The sequence below is a fragment of the Pyxicephalus adspersus genome, chromosome 5 (genome assembly GCF_032062135.1).
Source record: "Pyxicephalus adspersus chromosome 5, UCB_Pads_2.0, whole genome shotgun sequence".
NCBI classification, from domain to species: domain Eukaryota; kingdom Metazoa; phylum Chordata; class Amphibia; order Anura; family Pyxicephalidae; genus Pyxicephalus; species Pyxicephalus adspersus.
The window spans coordinates 89,133,513-89,154,269 of record NC_092862.1 but is presented as its reverse complement, the minus strand read 5'-3'; the positions used below and the strand labels follow the sequence as shown (position 1 = coordinate 89,154,269).

Below are 20,757 nucleotides of genomic sequence, written 5' to 3'. Positions count from 1 at the left end.
TCCTTACCCTGCTTCTTTCCTGTATCCACTGAGTTCCAAAACTATTATGTATAAAACAGTAACAAATAGAAGTAAAATAATTTTTGGCAATGAAGAAATGCGTAAAAAAATTGCCATTGTTAAGGTTCCCACCACACAGGATAAGAAAGCATAGTGAGCTGTGTTGCAAGGACGTTCCTCCATAGTTTTATTTTCTCCATTTGGAGAAATAATTACAATAGAGTTGCTGGAATTTGTACTCCATGACCAAGGCATGCAGCCAACCTACAAAAAACAAACAGATATTAGGTGAGTTTACATTAGGTTATAAGCATTGCCAAGGTTTTCTATTATGCTAGCTTTTCTTTTTGAACCACATCTTCTAATACTTTCTGAAGACATGATCCTTTAGGTTCCAAGAAAGACATATGAAAAAAAATGAATTACCCATATCAAAAATCTTATCAATTTTAAATTTTTACCTTTAATCACTGTTTTAAGTGCACATTTTAAGAGCTCTCACTCCTTCAAAATCTTTGCAACAGAACTTATGTATCTAAAAGGTGGCAATAGCAAAAAATGTTACCTCATCTCTTCCAGTCCCATCACCACTAGCCGTCTGTAAGAATATTATTTTGGAAGGTCTGTTGCAAATAAAGTTACTAACTTTGGCTTGGCACCGCAGGACCAAATGATCTGTGTCCTCATCTGTGTCAGATACCTTACACTACTCTGCAGCCAGCAGCAGCCCAGTTCAGGAATCTTATCTGCTGGTTACTTCCTGGTCTGAGTCATGTGAATGCCTAAGAGCTGCCCATTTACCCCAGAGGATCAGACTATTTCGCAGAAGTGCATCTTCTGCTGGTAGAAGTGATTAGCAACAGGATGTTGCCTGAACAAGGAATTCATCTAGGTTTCCAGTTCCAGTTTGCATCTCCTGATTGATACTCTGGTATATTGACCCCGACTTTGTCTGACTACTCTCAATTGCCACCTGCCCTGAACTTCAGCACTGTCAGACAACTCTTGATTACTGCCTGCCCAGAGCTTTGGCTTGACTGACTATACTTCTTCCTTACACTTCTGTTCTTCACTTTGGTCCTATCCAGTCAGCAGTTATCACCCCCTGCATGTAAAGGTAGGGATGAACGAGAAGGATTCTGATGGGTCAGCGAAATTTCGGCAAACCAATTTTGCGAATTCCATTAAAGTCAATAGGCAGAATTTAAACATTAATAGCAAAGCCCCTATACATGTTAGAACTACCAAATTTGCTAGGTATGTGTAGGAGAACAGTAGCAACAAAGGACAAATACACAAATTCTAAAAGACCTTGTGGTTTTCCAGAAAATGACAGCAGGCATATAGGATTTTTGTATGATGGACAGTGTCCAGAAGCATAAACAGTAGGACATTGAGAAAGGATGAACTCAACCCACTAGCAACAGTCTCTGCCATCAAAACAGCAGGAGAAAGCATTGCTATTTAATGTACGCACCCCTATTTAATTTATATAACTGCATAATTTGTTTACGCTATTTAAACCCTGTTTATTAATAATAATTGCTTCATGATATTAGGCTAAAGGATGGAGGACCAGAAACGGAGCGTGGGTCAGCTAGAGCAATAGCAGTGTGTGGCCTCTGGTCAGCTATCGCCAGGGAGACTGCATTGGTAAGTGTCATAGAGAGCTAGGTGTAATGCATCGTCAATGCCACCCAGAAGTGTGTAATACAACTTTTGTTAATAGAGTACTGACAGGCGGCAGCAGCAGAAGGAAGTGGTGCGTCCTGAGACGGAGCGTGGACCGCATTGGAAATTGGAATTTAGAGCTGGGTGTAGTGCATTGTCAATGCCACCCAGAAGTGTACAATTTTAGTAAATAGAGTACTGATAAGCCGCGGCAGCAGGAGGAGGCGGTAGGCCCTGAGACGGAGCATGGACCGAATTGGTAACTGGAATCTAGAGCAGAGTGTAGTGCATCGTCAATACCACCTAGAAGTATACAGTTTTAGTGAATGGAGTACTGACAGGCGACACCCAGCTGACACCCAGCTGACACCCAGCTCCTCAATGACACCCACCCAGAAGTGTGTAATACAATTTTAGTGAATGGAGTACAGACAGGCGGCAACAGCAAAAGGAGGAGGCGGTGGGACCTGAGATGGAGCGGGGACCGCATTAGTAACTGGTATCTGGAGCTGGGTGTAGTGCATCATAAATGCCACCCAGAAGTGTACAATTTTAGTGAATGGAGCACTAACAAGCGGCAGCCACAGCAGCAGGAGGAGGTGGTGGGCCCCGAGACGGAGCGTGGACCACAATGGTAACTGGCATCTAGAGCTGGGTGTTGTGCATCATCAATGCCACCCAGAAGTGTACAATTTTCGTAAATGGAGTACTGACAGGCAGCAGTAGCAGCAGGAGGAGGCAGTGGGCCCTGAAATGGAGCGTGGAATGCATTGGTAACTGGCATTTAAAGCTGGGTGTAGTGCATCATCAATGCTACCCAGAAGTGTGCAATTTTAGTGAATGGAGAACTGACAGGCGGCAGCATCAAAAGCAGGAGGAGGAGGAGGCGGTGGGCCCTGAGAATGAGTGGGGACCGCATTAATAACTGGCATCTAGAGCTGGGTTTAGTGCATCGTCAATGCCACCTGGAAGTTTACAACTGTAGTGAATTGAGTGCTGACAGGCGCCAGCAGCAGCAGCAGGAGGACGCGGTGGCCCTGAAACGGAGCGGGGACCCCATTGGTAACTGGCATCTAGAGCTGGGTTTAGTGCATCGTCAATGCCACCCTTAAGTTTACAATTGTAGTGAATAGAGTGCTGACAAGCGCTAGTAGCAGCAGCAGGAGGACGCGATGGGCCCTGAGATGGAGCGGGGACCCCATTGGTAACTGGCATCTAGATCTGGGTCTAGTACATCGTCAATGCTACCCAGAAGTGTACAATTTTCATGAGTAAAGTGCTGACAGGCGTCAGCAGCAGCAGGAGGACATGGTGGGCCCTGAAAAGGAGCGTGGACCCCCATGGTAACTGGCATCTAGAGCTGGGTGTAGTGTATCATCAATACCACCCAGAAGTGTACAATTTTCATGAGTAAAGTGCTGACAGGCGTCAGCAGCAGCAGGAGGACATGGTGGGCCCTGAAAAGGAGCGTGGACCCCCATGGTAACTGGCATCTAGAGCTGGGTGTAGTGTATCATCAATACCACCCAGAAGTGTACAATTTTTGTGAATGGAGTACTGACAGGTGCCAGCATCAAAAGCAGGAGGAAGAGGCGATGGGCCCTGAGAAGGTGCAGGGACCGCATTAGTAACTGGCATCTAAAGGTGGGTTTAGTGCATCGTCAATGCCACCCAGAATTATACAATTTTAGTGAATGGAGTGCTGACAGGCAGCAGCAGCAGGAGGACGTAGTGGGCCCTGAGACGGAGCGGGGACCCCATTGGTAACTGCCATCTAGAGCTGGGTGTAGTGCATCGTCAATGCCACCCAGAAGTGTACAATTTTAGTGAATGGAGTACTGACAAGCGGCAGCAGCAGCAGGAGGATGAGGCGGTGGACCCTGAGGAGGAGCGGAAAATGTATTGATAACTAGCATCTGGAGCTGGGTGTAGTGCATTGACAATGCCACCCACCCAGAAGTGTGTACTGACAGGCGGCAGCAGCAGGAAGAGGAGGCGGTGGGCGCTGAGACGGAGTTTGGACCACATTGGTAACTGGCATCTAGAGCTGGGTGTGGTCCATCGTCAATGCTACCCAGAAGTGTGTAATACAAATATCTGAAATTTGTGAAGGGCAAGACAAAGATGTTTTGTGTGCCAGCACTGTTGCTGTGGTCTGTGGTGCCGGAAGCGGTAGGAAGGTAGACGATATGGCTAGTTTGCATCATGAAGTGGATGACATGAATGCCAACCATCAAGTTTACAATACTTAGCTGAAAAATTAGGCAAAGGCAATGGTACCTATCAGTGTGGCAGTACTGAGGATTTTCATCTGCAGTTTGTCGGCCTCCCGGAAGCAGCAGAAATGTAAAGAATGTTGCTAGCTGGCAAAATGGCAAGCATGACATTGGCGATGAATGCCACCCCTGGATGTTGCGATAACTAGCAGAAAAATTCAACCAAGACAGGCTCAGCTGACAGGGTGTTGGTGATAGGCAGCCACAGACTCAGCACAGGAGCAGTGTTGGTTCATCTTGGTTGGCCAGTGATTCCTTGTGTCAGTCAATCAGTGACATCTGCAGTGGGTATATGATAGTTGTTAGTAACCCACCTTTCGTTCATCTTCAAAGAGAGGCGATTGATATTTTCAGGCAACAGTCGTGTTTTCTGCGACCACTCCGCCAGTGGCACCGAAGGTTCTTTCAGACAGAACACTGGACGCCGGGCACAAAAGAAGCTTGATAGCATACTATGCCAACTGCGGCCAGATTTCAAGCCTGTTGACCCAAAAATTTTTGGCGTCACTACTGTCAGGACAGGCATCCTCCTCATAACTGCTGTTGTCATCACCACCACCACCAGCCAGAAAAAAGCCAATGTAATTGTGCACTATGCGCTTCATCAGTTCTTGATGGTTATGCCCCAGCACTTCACTTGTTTCAGGTGGCCACATCAGGTTTCGCCAGGCACCCAGAAAATCCCCCCTGCCTAGACCTTTGGATGTGTGTGGTCTGCTGCTACTACTGCTGCTGCTGCTGCCGCCGCTGCTACAGGAGGATACCGTGGAGTTAGTGTCCGCCTTAGCTCCCTGTGTGGAATGTGGTACGCAGTACTCATCACACAGCCGGTCGCAAAGTATTCTGCTAAGGCGGGTCCCCTTTTCTTTCTCTTGCTCCAAGTTGGGTAGAAACTGTGACATTTTGTCTCTGTAGCGGTGATCCAGAAGGGTGGCCAGCCAGTAATCATCCCGGTTTTTGAAGCTGCAAATGCAGGGTTCCCTCCGTAGGAATCGCAACATGTGGACACACATACGAAAGGGACCTTCCCTAGGCTCATCCTCCTTCTGTCCCTCAGTAGGCGCCAAAACATCTTCCTCCTCATCACCCACCTCCTCCTCTTCAAGCGGCAGCAGTTCCTGTTGTTCCATTGCCCGCACAATGCCTAGGGTGTGACAGCACAAATGCAGGTTGGACAGATCTTGTCCAGCAGCCCCAACATGGTCTCCCTCATCAGTCATCATCATAATCATCTTCCTCCTCCTCTTGAAACTCCTGATGCTGGCCAGTGTCCTTTCTTGCTCCTCCTGATGCTGGCTGTGCGCTACAGAGTGTAATCTCACCTTCATCCTCCTCCATTTCTTCCCCTCCCATTGCCACTTTCCATCAGGCCACACAGGGTGTTATCAAGCAGAAAGATGATATGTATGACATCGTTCCAGTCTGACCGCTCCCGACTCACAATGTTTGTGGCCTGTTAAAAGTGGGCCAGTACCTTGCCCAGCGTCTCCATCTGCAGCCACTGGTCACTGGTAAAAAAGCTCAGTTGTATAGCTGTACCAAGGGCCCCGCTGCCTCCATGCACCACGCTGACCAAGTAATGGCGGATGGCTAGCTTTTGCTCACACAGACGCTGGAGCATGTGCAGGGTGGAGTTCCATCCAGTCAGAGTGTCACAAATGAGTGTATGTGGTGGCAGCCTCTGTTGGTGCTGGATCTTGCTAAGAGCCGCAGAGACAGTATGAGATCGGCGTACATGGCTGCAGATGGAGCAAGTCTGTCTCAGTAAGTTCTGCAGTCCTGGGTATGTGCGGAGGAACTTCTGCACCAGAAGGCAAGCCTCAACCTCTCTGTGCAAAATAGACAAGAGTTCTCTGGCCGTGTGACTTTTCTCCCCCAAGGACACCAGTTTCAGCACTGCCTGGCAACACGTGTACTTGAGGGAGCCTTAGTGGCGTGCCCGCTTAACCACAGTGCCCTCCATTGCTGGCCGTTCAGGAGGAGTGTCAAAAATAGAGGGGTTGCTGGTAGAAGGAATGCAGGTAGAGGGGGAGGAGGGAGATGACTGGGGTGGCCCATGCTTTTCCACCACACCCCTCAGCGTGGGGACCAGGTCCTGTAATGCCTCCTGCAGACTACGGCCCACTAAGCTATGCAAGGCCACCGAGTGAGAGGTGAAGGACGGTAGCGTCCCACTCCGTGCCTGGTTGTCCAGCTGTCCATGGTGACGTGGATTTGGCTAGACACCAGGAATGCAAATCATCAGGAGAAGTTTTCCATTACATGTGCATGTAAACTGGCAACAGCTGGGAACAACAGTGGGAGAAGTAATGCCTGGTTGGTATATTCCACCGCCGCTCAGCACAGGCCACGGAAGGTAGCAGAGTCCACAATGCTGTACAGCAGTAGCTGCAAGGCCATTACTTTGGCTAGATGTGAATTTAGTTTGATGACTCTTTTGTTGGTTGGGCCCATAGCTTGATGGTTTGTGCAGAACTCCAGTAGAGTGGGCTGAAAGGACTGGGAGCTAGGGGATCTGAAGGGGTCACTGGAGTACCCATCTTGTGGCAACAAACGTCATCTGGTGCCACGAAACCTGCGGGCAGAAGCTGATACTTCATCGCCGCTAGAAGTCTGGCTGGCACCAACCTCCTTAGACGTAGTAGCAATGACAGTTGGAGGAAGAGTCAATGTAGGTGGAAGAAGAGAGGATGACCTGGATGCACCTCCTTCAAGAGAACGCAAGTACTGCTCCCACTTTGGTTTGTGGTTCTTGCGCATGTGGGAAAGAAGGGATGTTGTATCCAAATGTGATCCGGCCTGTCCTCTGCAGATGTGCCTGCGGCACAGGATGCAGATTGCTACGCACCCGTCATCATCTTTGAGTGTAAAAAAGACTACACTGGAGAGGTGCGTGCAACCCCTCTGCTGCTCTTTTTCTTTGCCTGCCTCTGTGTCTGCTGGGTGCCCTGCGTCTGCTCCAGCTCCACCTCCCCCACTGTCACATCGTCTCTGACTGTTCCCCTGCTTGTGCCCACTCCTCTGTCTCTTCTTTGGGACTCACATGAAGCAGATTGGCGGCTCCATCCATTTCCAGTCTTTTGCTGCTGCTGCTGCCTCTGTCTGTTTCGGAACTGCTGCTAGCCCTTACATGCACCGGTGGTTCCCAGGTGACATCACAGTCATCATCATCCTCATTTTCATCTAAGCCAACATCTGCAAATACAGCCACTGATCCAGAACCCTCACCCAGCAAGTGCTGACCACACTCTCCAAGGGTCTCAAAGTCTGCCTCCTGCTCCGAAATTCGCACTGTCAGATCCTCAGGCTGTTTGTCAAACAACAAGGGGGAGTCATCGGGAGGTACAGGCACAGTAGCCACGCTAACACCTGTCTTTGCTCCTGTCACGGCTATGCTGGTTGCTGCTGCTGCAGAAGAGCCTGCTGCACTTGAGGCTCCGGAGACCCAATCCACAATACTCTCCACGTGAGGTGCCTTTATGATTGTATTCCGCCCTCTCAATACATCTACCAGCATACTAGTGCTCCGCACACATCTCAGACTTTTTTGACAACTTGTGCTGCTGCCTCTAACAGTTTGCTGCTGCTGCTGCTGTCCTACAGTAGAGGTCTCCCGGGCAGTATGCCCCCTGCCAGATGTTGCAGGTTGCCCAATGCCATAACTTCCCGTGCGTCTACCACTCATCTTTAGGCAAAAATGATCATACTTATTCAGGCAAAAATGCACCTGTACCAAACGGTTTCTTAGAAAGTATTCTTGGTAAATAGAAACAGGTATCAAACACTGAAATATCAGTATTTTTTAAAAGTAGGACAGACATTTTTCTGTACCAAACTGGCTTCTTTGGTATATAGCAAGAGGTATCAAACACTTAAAAATCTGTATTTTTTTATAGTAGAACAGAAATTTTTTTGTACTAAACTGTCTTCTTTGGTAAATAGCAAGAGGTATCAAAGACTGAAATATATGTTTTTTGTTTTTTTTTTATTTAAAATTTTTATTGAATTTTAATAAAGTACAACAAAAAATATGAACAAACAATAAAAAGAAGAAAAGAATACAATGGCATATAAAGGGCTTATCAATATTAAGAATAGTTAGAATAGCAATGTTTGATACAATACTGCCATATATTTAGTTACATATTGGAGGCAGGAATTTTTCCCAACATTTCCAATTTGCATAAAATTTATGAGAGTTAAATCTACTGTGCGCCAATGCACGTTCATAATAGTAATTTGCGTGGATCTTCTGCATTACTTCAGACATATTAGGCGTTGTAGGGTGGTTCCATCTAGTAATGCCAATGCCGCATCAGGGCAAGTCAGGCATCCTGTTACCGTTAATATTAAAACAAAGATAGAGTTCCAAAAACTACGTAGATTTTTATATTCCCAGAAGATATGTACATAAGTACCCAATTCACCACATTTTCTCCAGCATACAGGAGAATATTCTGACAGAAACTTAGAGAGTCTATATGGTGTTCTTTACCATCGACATGATATTTTTTGGTAGTTTTCCCAGTGAGAAATACATTTAGAAGCTATAGAACTAGAGCAGATTGCAGTTTTCCACTGGGAGAGCAAAAGAGCATTGTAAATCTTGCTCCCAAATAGAGAAAATGTGAATTCTCTTCCAAGAACCTTTATTTTGAATTAAATTATATTATACAGAAATACCTCCTTTACATAGATTGATATTTTGACTTCTTTTCCAAAAAATTGTGGGCACAGAAACTAAATTATCTGAATGTGAATTATATAAGAGAGTTATTTGTAACATTCTATATTTATTCAGAAAGGTATGAAATGTCGGTAAATCTGTATTGTATCGATAGCCCAGTTTATACCAGGATTGTAGGTTTAAGTTGGGTATAAGGAGCTCAAAAAATTGTAAAGGAACTGGGATTGGGATTGATTCCGTATCTATACATTTTTTACTTTTAAGTTTTTTCCATTTAAATAACATGGCATCTATTGGAGGCAAGTGCAGATTCAATCTAATTGTTGAACATGAATGTGCCATTAAAAGAGCCAAATAATTACCTGTTGGTATATACATTTTTTCAATATCCAACCATCTTTTATTTACCTCAGGTTTTATGCAGAGCTCCAGATGATCCATCAGTGACCCCAAATAATAATCCATTAAATAAGGCACCCCCATTCCACCTACTTTCTTTGCTCGAAATAAAAGTGAGTGAGATAAACGGGATTTCCTATTGTTCCATATAAATTTCTGTAATATAGATTGCAAGGAGGTTAAGATAGAGGAGGGAAGAATAATAGGTATAGTTCGAAATAAATAAAGGATTTATGGGAGAATTACCATTTTAAAGGCCGCAATACGTCCCAACCAGGACAATTCCACTTTCGAAAGAACATTAATATCTTTCCGTACCAAATCTATCAATGGTGTAAAGTTACAGTTAACGATAGTAGACAAGGAACTTGTCAAGTGAATACCTAGGTATTAGATACTGTACTTTGACCACCCAAAAGGGAAGTGCCTAGATAATTGTTCCTGTAATTCTGAAGATACACCTACCTGCAAAATACTACATTTCGAGTCATTAATCTTGTAATAGCTGACAGATCCAAAGACTCCAACTACTTTTATTAAAGCTGCCATTGAGGTCTGTGGATCTGTCAATGTGAGAATCACATCATCAGCAAATAATCCTACAACATATGAAGACTCATTTATTTGTATACCTTTGATGTTTTTATTGTCCCTAATAGCTTGCGCAAAAGGTTCCATGATTAATGTAGTAGGTGATAAGGGACAGGCTTGGCGAGTTCCATTAGTTAAACTAAAAGGGAGGACAGCATATTTGATAAATATACTTGAGCCGAAGGGTAAGTATATAGGGCCATGATGGGTGACGAAATTGTACCATGCAGACCGAATTTCTGCAGTACTGCATGTAGATAACCCCAATGCACTCTATCGAAAGCTTTCTCCGCATCAAGCGTAAGAAAGATTGTCGGTTCACTAGAGGTCTCAGCAATTTTGAGCAGATTATTCATACGCCGGGTCATGTCAGAAGCTTGACAACCTTTAACTAATCTGACTTGGTCACCATGGACCAATTGGGGTATCAATTCCTGAAGTCGTACCTCAATTAGTTTAGCAAAAATTTTAAGGTCAGTATTTAACAGCGATATAGGCCTAAAATTTTGAGGATGAGATGGTGCTTTCCCCTTTTTTGGGATGGTAATTATAATGGCCTTAAGCATCTCTGGAGGAAAATAACCATCCAATATCGCTTGGTTATAAACCGCAGATAAATATGGAGAGAGCAAGGAACTATAAGTCTTATAATATTCAGATGCAAAACTATCAGATTCTGGGGATTTGTGCACAGGTAAACTTTTGATCACTTTCTCTATCTCTAAGGGAGAGATCGACCTATTAAGAATATTATTCTGTTCCTCCAAAAGTTTAGGTAAATCTATCGAATCCAAAAAATAATCTAATAAACTTTGGGTAGGTTGGTTGATATGTCGATCCTCTTTAAGAATATATAGTTCTTGGTAATAATCTCTAATTGCATTAGCCATATCTAAAGGATTAAACAACTGAGCCTTGGACCTGTGATGGAATATAAAGGGTAACGTATGTCTCAGTCGCTTAGATTTAATTTTAGACGCTAATAGTTTACTTGCTCTATTACCTTGTGCATAGTAAATAGTCCTCATATGCTGAAAAGCTCTTTCTTGTTTATCTATAAGCAATAAGCGCAATTCCTGTCTATATTTAAACAATTGTTGGGCAATAGAGATTGTGATTTTGCTTTTATGAATATTCTCTAACTCCCCAATTTTCGCTAGCAAATCACTTACATGTTGCTTTCTCTTTTTACTTTCAACTGCTGAAAGTTGGATCAAAATACCTCTAGCATAAGCTTTATGGGCACACCATAAAAGAGAGGGAGTTACTTCTGGTAACTCATTAAACTGAAAGAATTCTTTTAGCTTGTCCAAAATCACACTTTTGTGGTAGCATGTGCAAATAATGACATATTATTCCTCCAAAGATAGGAGCTAAAGTTCTTAATATTTTCATCAATGCAGATAGTCACAGGTGCATGGTCTAACAAAGTTATATTATGGATAGATGAAGATGTCACTTGCTGTAAAGTCAATTTGTCAACCAAAAACAAATCGATTCTCAAATAGGACTGATGCGGAGCCGAAAAAAAAGGTAAAGTCCTTCTCAGATGAGTGGAGACATCGCCAAGCATCAAAAAGTTCCTCTTTTCGCAAGAATGAATTCAGTGTTGGTCTTGTATACTTCTTATGGTTAGATGTATCTAGTGAGACATCAGGAATACAATTGAAATCTCCACATATTATAAGTGAACCTTCTTGGATTTTCTTCGTTCTTTTAACAACTTTGTTCAAAAATTTCAATGAGTAGACATTTGGAGCATATAAAGTTACTAATGTTAATATTTATGTTATTAAATTTAGCCAGGATTATGTAACGTCCCTCCAGATCTTTGTCCACTTCTATAGGAGAGAAAGCTACGTTGGATCCTATTGCTATTGTTACTCCTTTTTTCTTCTGCATGGATGTAGAATGAAAAATGTGAGAGAAATTCTCATGAAAAAAATAAGGTAATGTATTTGTTTTGAAATGTGTCTCTTGAATACACAAAATATTGGAATTATTTCTCTTAGCTTCATCCCATATAGCATGCCTTTTATAGGGGCTGTTTAGCCCATTAGCATTAATAGATAATATATGGAGTCCCATTGCACAAATAATTGTACCTCTTGAGAGGCATATGCTTGTTGTACTTTTCTTTTATCCATATGGAAGTGTTGGAGTAAAGCTTCCTTTTCATCTCTAACTAGAGGTAGACTGTAATAACCATTGTAAATAAAACATAAAATAAAAAATAGAGTTGGAAACCAATAAAACATAATTTTCAAGGATAAATAAAAAAAGAATCCATAATGGATTCATAGAGCAGTATCTTACTGCACATCTTGTATGTGGGGTAACTAAAGAGGGGTAACGAACACCGGATAATAAGCTTTATATTGCAATTTTCTTCAGAGTAAACTTAATACTCAAGACTAACTTCCACTCCGGGGAAAGACGACCAGGATTTTGACCAGATCTGGATGCTTGAGGATGGGCGACTGGCTGAATGCCCCAGCTTTCAAGAAGTTCTAAGGCCAGTTGAGGGTTCTTTATGGTGAAATTAGAGCCATTGCGCGAAACAATACGTTTCACAGGGAACCCACATCTATATTGAATATGGTGTTCCCTCAATGCTAAGGTTACAGATATAAGATTTTTCCTTGCCATGATTGTAGATTGAGATAGATAAGAGAATAGGGTGACATTAGAGTACGGGTCTGGCAACTTAGATTCTTGCCTAGATATGCTCATTAGTTGTTCTTTGATGTGAAAAATCAGGTATTTTCTCAGGGAGATGCGCAGGTTTAGGGAGCCTATGCACTCTATCGATCAATAGCTCAAAGGACACCGCTCCTAGTATTAATTTTAAAATTAACTGAGATAAATACACGCCTACCAGCGCCATCTTGGCTTGTCCGATCCGCTGCAGCAAAGAATTCTGTAAGTTTCGGTGGCGTAGACTCAGTTTTACGCTTGCCCATGGTTGCAGGGGATGGCCCAGCGTATCAAGTACAAGTGGAAGCTGAAAAAAATGCTCAATAATAGTCGCTAAATAGCCCTGTGTCCAAACCCGCTGCTGGGCCTTAAGCGAAAGCCACCTTCCGTTTCTGGCCATGCCCCCTGAAATATATGTATTTTTTTTAGGACAGAATTTTTTTTTACCAAACGATCTTCTTTGGTAAAAATCAAGAGGTATCAAACACTGAAATATCTGTATTTTTTATTTAGTAGGACAGAAATTTTTCTGTACCAAACTGTCTTCTTTGGTAAATAGCAAGACTGAAATATATGTATTTTTTATAAAGTAGGACAGAAATTTTTTTCACCAATTTTTTTCACCAAACGATCTTCTGTGGTAAATTGGAAGAGGTATCAAACACTGACATATCTGTATTTTTTTTGGGCAGGACAGAGATTTTTCTGTACCAAACTGGCTTCTTTGGTAAAAAGCAAGAGGTATCAAAGACTGAAATATGTATTTTTTAAAATGTAGGACAGAAATTTTTCTGTAGCAAACTGGCTTTTTTAGTAAATATCTGTTGGGAAATGCTCATCTGGCCGACGACTCTGTGCTGTGTGCCATCACAATATAAAACACTGTTTGTTCTCTCCAGAGATATCATTTGCAACAGCCAGGAGAACTAAGATAGCAGCAGTCCCTGCTGTGCGGCCTGATGAATTTATGGCATCCCCAGCATCCATTGGTAGGCTGAACACAGCTGAAGGGGATTCTAGAGGCTGATCAGCTCCTGACTCAGTCCTGCATTGTCAATGGCTGCTGGGGCTTTATAGCCACTCTGCTTCCAGTCGTCTGTGCCTGTTATAGCGTCTGCTGGGCTTACCTGTGTTAGAGTGATTTTTGAGTATTCTGTTAATGACCTGTGCCTGTTCCTGACTATTCGTTGATCTCTGCCTGGACCGACCTCTGCTTGTGACCCCGACTCTGTTTGTGCCTTTCTCTTCTTACTTCGCTTGGTGGACTGATTTCCTCAGCTTGTTTTTGGATTTCCTGACATTCTGTACTCAGTATTTGTGGGCTCTGTACTCAGTATTAGTGAGCCCGGGGTCCGCAGCCGGCCTAACTCCATACATCATCTCTTCCACACCAAGTCCTGGGGGCAACCGAGTGCTGGGAGACGCAACCAGTCTCCCAAGGCTGAGCGGGGGCTTCTATAGGCGAAGAACTGCGGTGAAAGATTGGGGAATTGATGTCTGGGGAATACTGGTATTGACCCAGGCCTTACAGTATCAGACTGAAATATTTGTATTTTTTTTTAGAGTAGGACAGACATTTTTCATAAATCTATACCAAATCCAGTTTGAGTTGCAGCCCTGGAACTTTCCCACAAAATGACCTAAGGTGGCATTTTTTATCTCCCTTCTGACAGGGGAGGCCCTAGCTTGGCCATTACCCTTCTGGGAAAAGGGGGATCCCATTTTAAGTCTTTTAAACTGTCATGGATCTGCCACAAGTATTGGGAAGTGGACCCTCTGTGCAATCTGCACGTTTAGCAAGGGTATGAGCCTAGGCGCAGAGTCTAAGGAACCGCCCGGCGTTCACCAGAGCATCCCGCAAGGAGTGATGGACTTTGCTGCGGTTGGTGCCCAGGTTGCGGCCCTCAGACACACCCATGCAGACAGCAGCTGACTGCAGATGGAACTGAAGCGTAGTACCAAATCGATAGGCAATCTCAAAAACCAAAGCAGACCAGGTCAGGGCAGGCGGCAAACAATCAAAGTCAAAACAAGCCAAAGTCAGAACCAGGGCATCAGCACTAGGAAACAGACACGAACCTATTGCAAAGGCAAGGAGTGTTAGTCTGACCCAGCTTATATAGTGAGACTGTAAAAATCAGCTGGAAAGGTTCAACAACGCCTCTAACTTCGGAGCCTGGACATAGCAGCTAGAAGCAAGGTAAGGAAACCAACTGCTGCTGATCTGACATATCTGGTGAATAACAAGTACCACATCAGCTGTGCTGCTGATCTGTGACATAAATACTTATCTGCAGACCTTCTGCAAAGTATTTGATTAATCAAACAATGCCTCTTCAGCAGCAACAAAAATCGTAAAACAATTTGAAACTCGCAATAACTTTCTAGGTACTGAAATTGAAATTAAAGAGGACAACACCCTAGCAAGTAAACTGTACAAGAAACCCACAACAGGAAAGTTCTCAACCCCCTTTACCTGGAGGTATAACTGGGAATCAAACACAAACATATTTTAATTCCTTTTGTGTGGGGAATACTCATATACAATGCTTCTACATCAATCGCTTCGAGGAGAACATTGGTGGGAACTACCGAATATTCAACCAGCTTCAATAAATCCAAAGTGTCTTTCAAATAGGAGGGTAACCCATAGACATGCTCTCCTAAATATTTAACAATCATTTCACTTTTATGTTCCGAGATACAACCATATTTTGACACAAATGAGTCAACCAGAAGGTTTTTTTTTTTTAAACATTTTTATGAAATTTAGGTAAGCTATAAAATGTGGGAATTCAGAAATGTTTCATTTAATAATGCCTTTTTCAATCAAAAATTAACTGGTAATATTCCTTGTAGAAGATTTCTTCATTCCCATATGTGACAATTTAATACCATTGTGTGCTTCTTAGTATATTCAGGCATATGTTCTTATATAGCTCTACAATCATCACTACCCCATTTCCTCTTTGATCTGTGGTTTTAATATTCTTTATTTCTAAATTTTTTAAAGCTTCTTTTTGTGAGATTTTGTCAATGGAAACTATTTTTTCCAATTTTTCAATCCCCATCATCTTTGTTCTCACTAAGGCCCAAATACTACCATTAAATTGTAAATCTGGAAATTGTTTGCAGTTCTGGTGACCCATACAATCTAATAACTTATCTATTAATATCTCCTCTTTTTCTCCAATAGAATCCCCCTGATTATTAGAATTATCTATATCTCCACTTTCTCCCAAGAATAAATATGGAGTTTTTAAAATTCTAAAAGCTCAGATTCTGAAGCTTTCAAAATTAGTAATCTCTTTATCTGTAGCTTTATCATTCAATTTGACTTTGTAAAAAAAGTTTACGAACAGAAAGATAAATATCCTTATTCAATTCAAATATGTTGACATCTTGCAAAGCACAAAATTTAGTCCTAATTTCAAAAGGTATATTTCTTCTTCTGTGAGATTATTTTGAAATAAATTGACAACTTCTAACTTGTTTGGGTTAGTCTTGTAGACATATTGTTCCATACCTCCTCCCTTCTGTAAACTTGGATGATTTCCTACAGACATGATTCATAAAAAATGTGTTGTCAGTTTAGCTCCTAGTGATTCAACTTTCTGCTGTGTCATTTTTCATTCTCCATATGTTTCAACAAATTATTATCTTTAATTAGTGTAACATTCAAGTTTGATTCCCAAATATACTCGTATGTCAACCTGTACCTGTTTGGATGGGAGAGAGAATTGTATTCGGATGATGCACCATGTACCTCCCCAATGTAATTTTATGGAGGCGGTACATAGATGAAGTATTGGACATCTGGCAAGGCTCCAGCTCTCTGTTGGAAAAATTTATACCCTAGTTGCAAAACAATGTGAAATTCACAATAACTTTTTAGGTACTGAAATTAAAATTACAGAGGACAACACCCTAGCAGGTGAACTGTAGGGGAAACCCACAGTGTGAAATACAATATCGAATGCCAAAAGTGCTCATGCAGAATCCCTATTCGCAATAACTCAGAGCAAAAAGGAAGTGTTCTGAGGAAAAGGATTATGAAGCAAAAGAACCTCAAAGGAAATTATTAGACTATACAATTAAAAAAAAAAAAAAAAAAAAAAACTTTTAAAAAGAGAGGAACTGTCACAGATCAGCAGCACTGCTGATCTGGTACTTGTTGTCCTCCTGATAGTGTCTGATTAGCAGCAGCTGTTCCCACCTTGCTTTAGCTACTCTGCTGGCTCTGGACTTAGGGGCGTTGCCGAGCCATTTCTGCTAATTGATTCTCACCTGTCCTTCTAGTCCCCACCAAGATAGCCTGTCAGTCTCCCTATATATGCTGGGCTCAGTCAGACACTTATTGCCTCAGCAACAGGTGTTACTACCTGAGGTTCCTGTGAGCATTCGGATTCCAGTCTTGTTTTCCTGTTCCTGACCTTGGCTTGTCCTGACCATGCCTGTTCCTCTGCCTGCCCTGACCCGGTCCTGTTTTCGGTTTTGAATCTCCCTGTCGATTTTGCACTTTGCCTTCAGTTATGTCCTGCTGTCAGCTGCTACCTGCACGGGTGAGTCTGAGGGCCGCAACCTGGGTGCCGTTCGCAGCCAAGCCCAACACCCCTTGCGGGGTGCTCTGGTGGACACCAGGCAGTACCTTGGACTCTGCGCCTCTGATATCACCTCGGCTAAATGTGCTGATAGCACAGAGGGTCCACCTCCTGTTCAAGTGTCTTTATCGTGACAGAAACCTTCCCTTGTGGAAGATGCAAAGATATGTCAGTGGATCTACAAAGAGGCTGAGATCCACATTAAACCTCCAGTTTGTGTTACTAAATACAAAGGCCCATATGTAGAGGTGGTATGCCCAGGTGTAATTTGCCTGGCTTTTGCAACTGTGGTAGCTTTTATGTGGGAAAAACAAAAACTATTTTAATAACACAAATGTATGAACATATATACTGTATGAAAAATGGTAAAATAACCACACATTTGAGTCTACATATAGGCTTAATCACAATTAAAATATAGATGAAATTTTATTTATAGCACTGATAAAAAAAAAAAAAAAAAAAAAGATGAATAAAATTCACCTACAAAAAGAAACAGAATGAATTTATTCATAAAAGAATATCCTGGTTTAAATGAAATTATACACTTCAAACCATTCTTATGATTGGTTTGCCTTTGAATGTTGCTTTTTATCAAATAAATAATACAATATATTTGATGTAAAATTAGTGATTCAATGTTTTTATGTATTGATTGGTTACAATGCAATATTTTGCGATGCGTCTTTTCTGACGGGCTGCTGGTGATTCTCTTCTGTACACTTCAAATTACAAATACCCTGTAACTCTCACTATTTATTAAAGTAAACATTTGGATTACCCTATGCTTCCTCCTTCTCTCTACTCAATATATTATTACACCTACAAGTTTATATGGTAATCGATACCCCATCCAAAATTGCTTTCTAGCATACTTAATACTTATAATCAAGATACCTGCTGGGTCTTAAAAAGACACAATTGGGTGAGAGATCCACACTAATGAACATTATACATTAGACTCCTACGTGACCCTATTGTACCACCTACTGAAATAAACCCTAAACTTACCACCAGTTGACCAGCTCTCCTTTTTAATCAAGTACTGTATTAGTGTTGCTTGAAAGTTTTCCCATGCTAATACACAATACCCTGATTTCTCAAAATCCCCTGTAGAAGCCCCCAGTGGACGAAACGCATCGGGTAAAGAGTTCAATATGTATTTTGGTTTTGTCATAAATTGTGTATCCCTATAGTGCAACTGAATTATGGAAAAAAAGGTATGCTCGGTCGTTTTTTTCCCCCTTCACTACCACTGTTAGGTGAAGGCCCTGATGGGGTTCCGCCTAGGGGGCGTAGCTTGAACATGGCGCCGGAAGACTGTGAATTAACAGGAGCTCCACACGCCCTCCACCCCAGCACTGCACACAGCCCGGTCAGCATGCAGCTTAGCCTGCATACAGCCTAGCCACACACAGCCCAGCCTGCACACAACCCAGTAAGCACACAGCTCAGCCTGCACACAGCACAGACTGCACATAGCCCAGCTTGCACACAGCTCAGCCTGCAAACAATCCAGCCAGCATACAGCACAGCCTGCAAACAATCCACCCAGCATACAGCACAGCCTGCAAACAATCCAGCCAGCATACAGCTCAGCCTGTACATAGCCCAGCCTGAACTTCTTTCTCTATGAGTGGGGAATATGGTTCGGAAGCAAAGCAGGAAAGAGCCTAAGAAAAATCATTTTTGGCATCAGGAGGGGAGTCCTTGGTGTTAAACCGAACAGAGTGTGCTTCTGCAGCAATGAGACAGAGTTTACATGTGGGTACTCAGCAGGAAGCAGGAGAGAAGGAAATGGGTTCACTAAGGGAGCAGAGAGGGATAGAGTCTGTGCAATAAATCCCCAACTCTTTAAAGGACTATGTACGTTCTCTACCTTCTAAAGTGGATTTATCCTCCATGTTTGCTGACATGAAAAGTTATTTCAAAGGGGAAGTTGATTCTCTACGCTCTGATTTAACATATACCCTAATAAGGAGGAGGCAGAAGATAGATTGGATGTGCATGGAAAAGTGATGGAAGCTTCAAGAAACTACTTCAAGAAGGCTACTACAAAAGAGAAGATAATATTGTATCTTAAAAAAGCAAATTTAACTAAAATAACATCCAAAAAATTGCTTGATTTAGAAAGTGACATTAACCCCCCTAGCGGTGATCCAGAGTGTGACTCGGGGTGGATTCCACTTGCAAAAAGCGGTAATCCCGAGTCACACTCGGGGTAACTTTAGAAGCCCCCCTTACCTTTGCCCCACTCTCCAGCGGCGATCTAATCGTCCCGCTGTGATGCCGGGGCGCTGGAGCACCGGTCCGTCGGAGGGCGTGGCCGGGCGGGAAATCTGCTTTTAAATACCACCCGGGTCCCAGCCACGCCGCTGTGATGTGAAGCACAATGCAGGACTTCTGCAGATGCGAGGACTTCTGCAGTCTTCTGCATATGCAAGCAGCAATAGTAAATTCTGGGGGTGATGCCAGCTGGCACCACCCCCGGAATTTGCTATTGCTGCTTGCATCTCCTGGAAGATCCCTGGAGATGCAGGGCAGCAGCAGCAGCATCGAGGTGAGGCAGGGCGGGACACCCCACTCGCATCACCCGGGAGGATGTGACATCTTCCGGGTGATGCGAGTGGTGTCGTATTCGGGGGGTGTGGTCGGGTGAAAAAAGGTTTTTACAGTAAAAAAAACACTATACAACATAAAATAAAAATAAAAGTACATTTTAAATTTTATATTTTATTTTAAATACATTGTTGTCTATTATTTCATTATTTTTTAAAATGATTATTTATAATTATGTATTATATTATAATTTATGATTATAATATAATAAATAAATATAATTATCATACCCGGGAGTTAATCCAAAGAATTACAGGCCCACAATATAAACAAAAATTTCTATTGCAAAAAAATTAGGATCACTAGGGGGGGTTAATGAGAGTGAATTGAGGGCAGCTATTAGTTCAACTCCAACTGGTAAGACACCGGGACCTGATGGCTTCTCCCTGAAATATTATCACAATACAACGATATTCTTCTCCCCCATCTATGTAGATATATTAATGAACTATCAAGGAAGGGGGTTATGTGTGAAGATACGTTGAGGGCCCATATCACAGTTATACCCAAAACCCGGGAAGGATCCCACAGTCTGTGCTAGTTACCATCCCATTTCTATACTCAATGTAGATGTAAAATTATTCGCAAAGGTATTAGCCATGAAAATCCGGGCTCTTATTCCCCTATTGGTTTCTAAGGATCAGGCAGGATTTGTCCCAGGGAGAGAAGCAAGAGATAATTCTACAAGGGTTTTATCTATTTTGCATTATGTGCAGAGATGCAGCCAGCCCACGCTTTTTCTCTCTACAGATGCAGAGAAAGCATTTGACTGGGTGGGCTGGCTGTACCTATCTTTGACTTTGAAACATTTGGGCCTTGGACCTAAGATGTATAAGTGGATAATGGCTTTGTACACTTGCCCTACTGCAAGTGTCTGTGTAAATGGCATATTGTCGGTACCCTTTAAATTTAATAATGGGACCCAACAAGGTTGCCCATTGTCAGCATTACTTTTCGTTCTTTCCTTGGAACCTTTCATGAATACAATACGTCAGAATAATAATATACAGGGTGTTAAAATAGGTAAAACGGAGCACAAATTAGCTGCATATGCTGATAATATTCTGTTTGTTATTCAGAGACCTGACAAATCTCTTCCTAATTTCAGATTTCTCTGAATTTGGGTATTTGACTAACTTTAAGATTAATTTAACCAAATCAGAGATTCTTAATGTGAATACATTAAGATTAAAAGAACAAAAAACTGAAAAATAAT

The 20,757-nt window shown here is 42.4% G+C and overlaps 1 protein-coding gene across 4 annotated transcripts in view; it reads right to left on the bottom strand.

The window, feature by feature from the left end:
• ADCY1 (adenylate cyclase 1) overlaps positions 1-20,757 on the bottom strand; it is a 496,503-nt gene that overhangs the window by 242,666 nt on the left and 233,080 nt on the right. For all 4 annotated transcript variants that reach the window (XM_072412078.1, XM_072412075.1, XM_072412077.1 and 1 more), the window contains one exon: positions 8-264. In XM_072412078.1, coding sequence (XP_072268179.1) covers positions 8-264 — 257 coding nt within the window. The remainder of the gene's footprint in view (positions 1-7; positions 265-20,757) is intronic.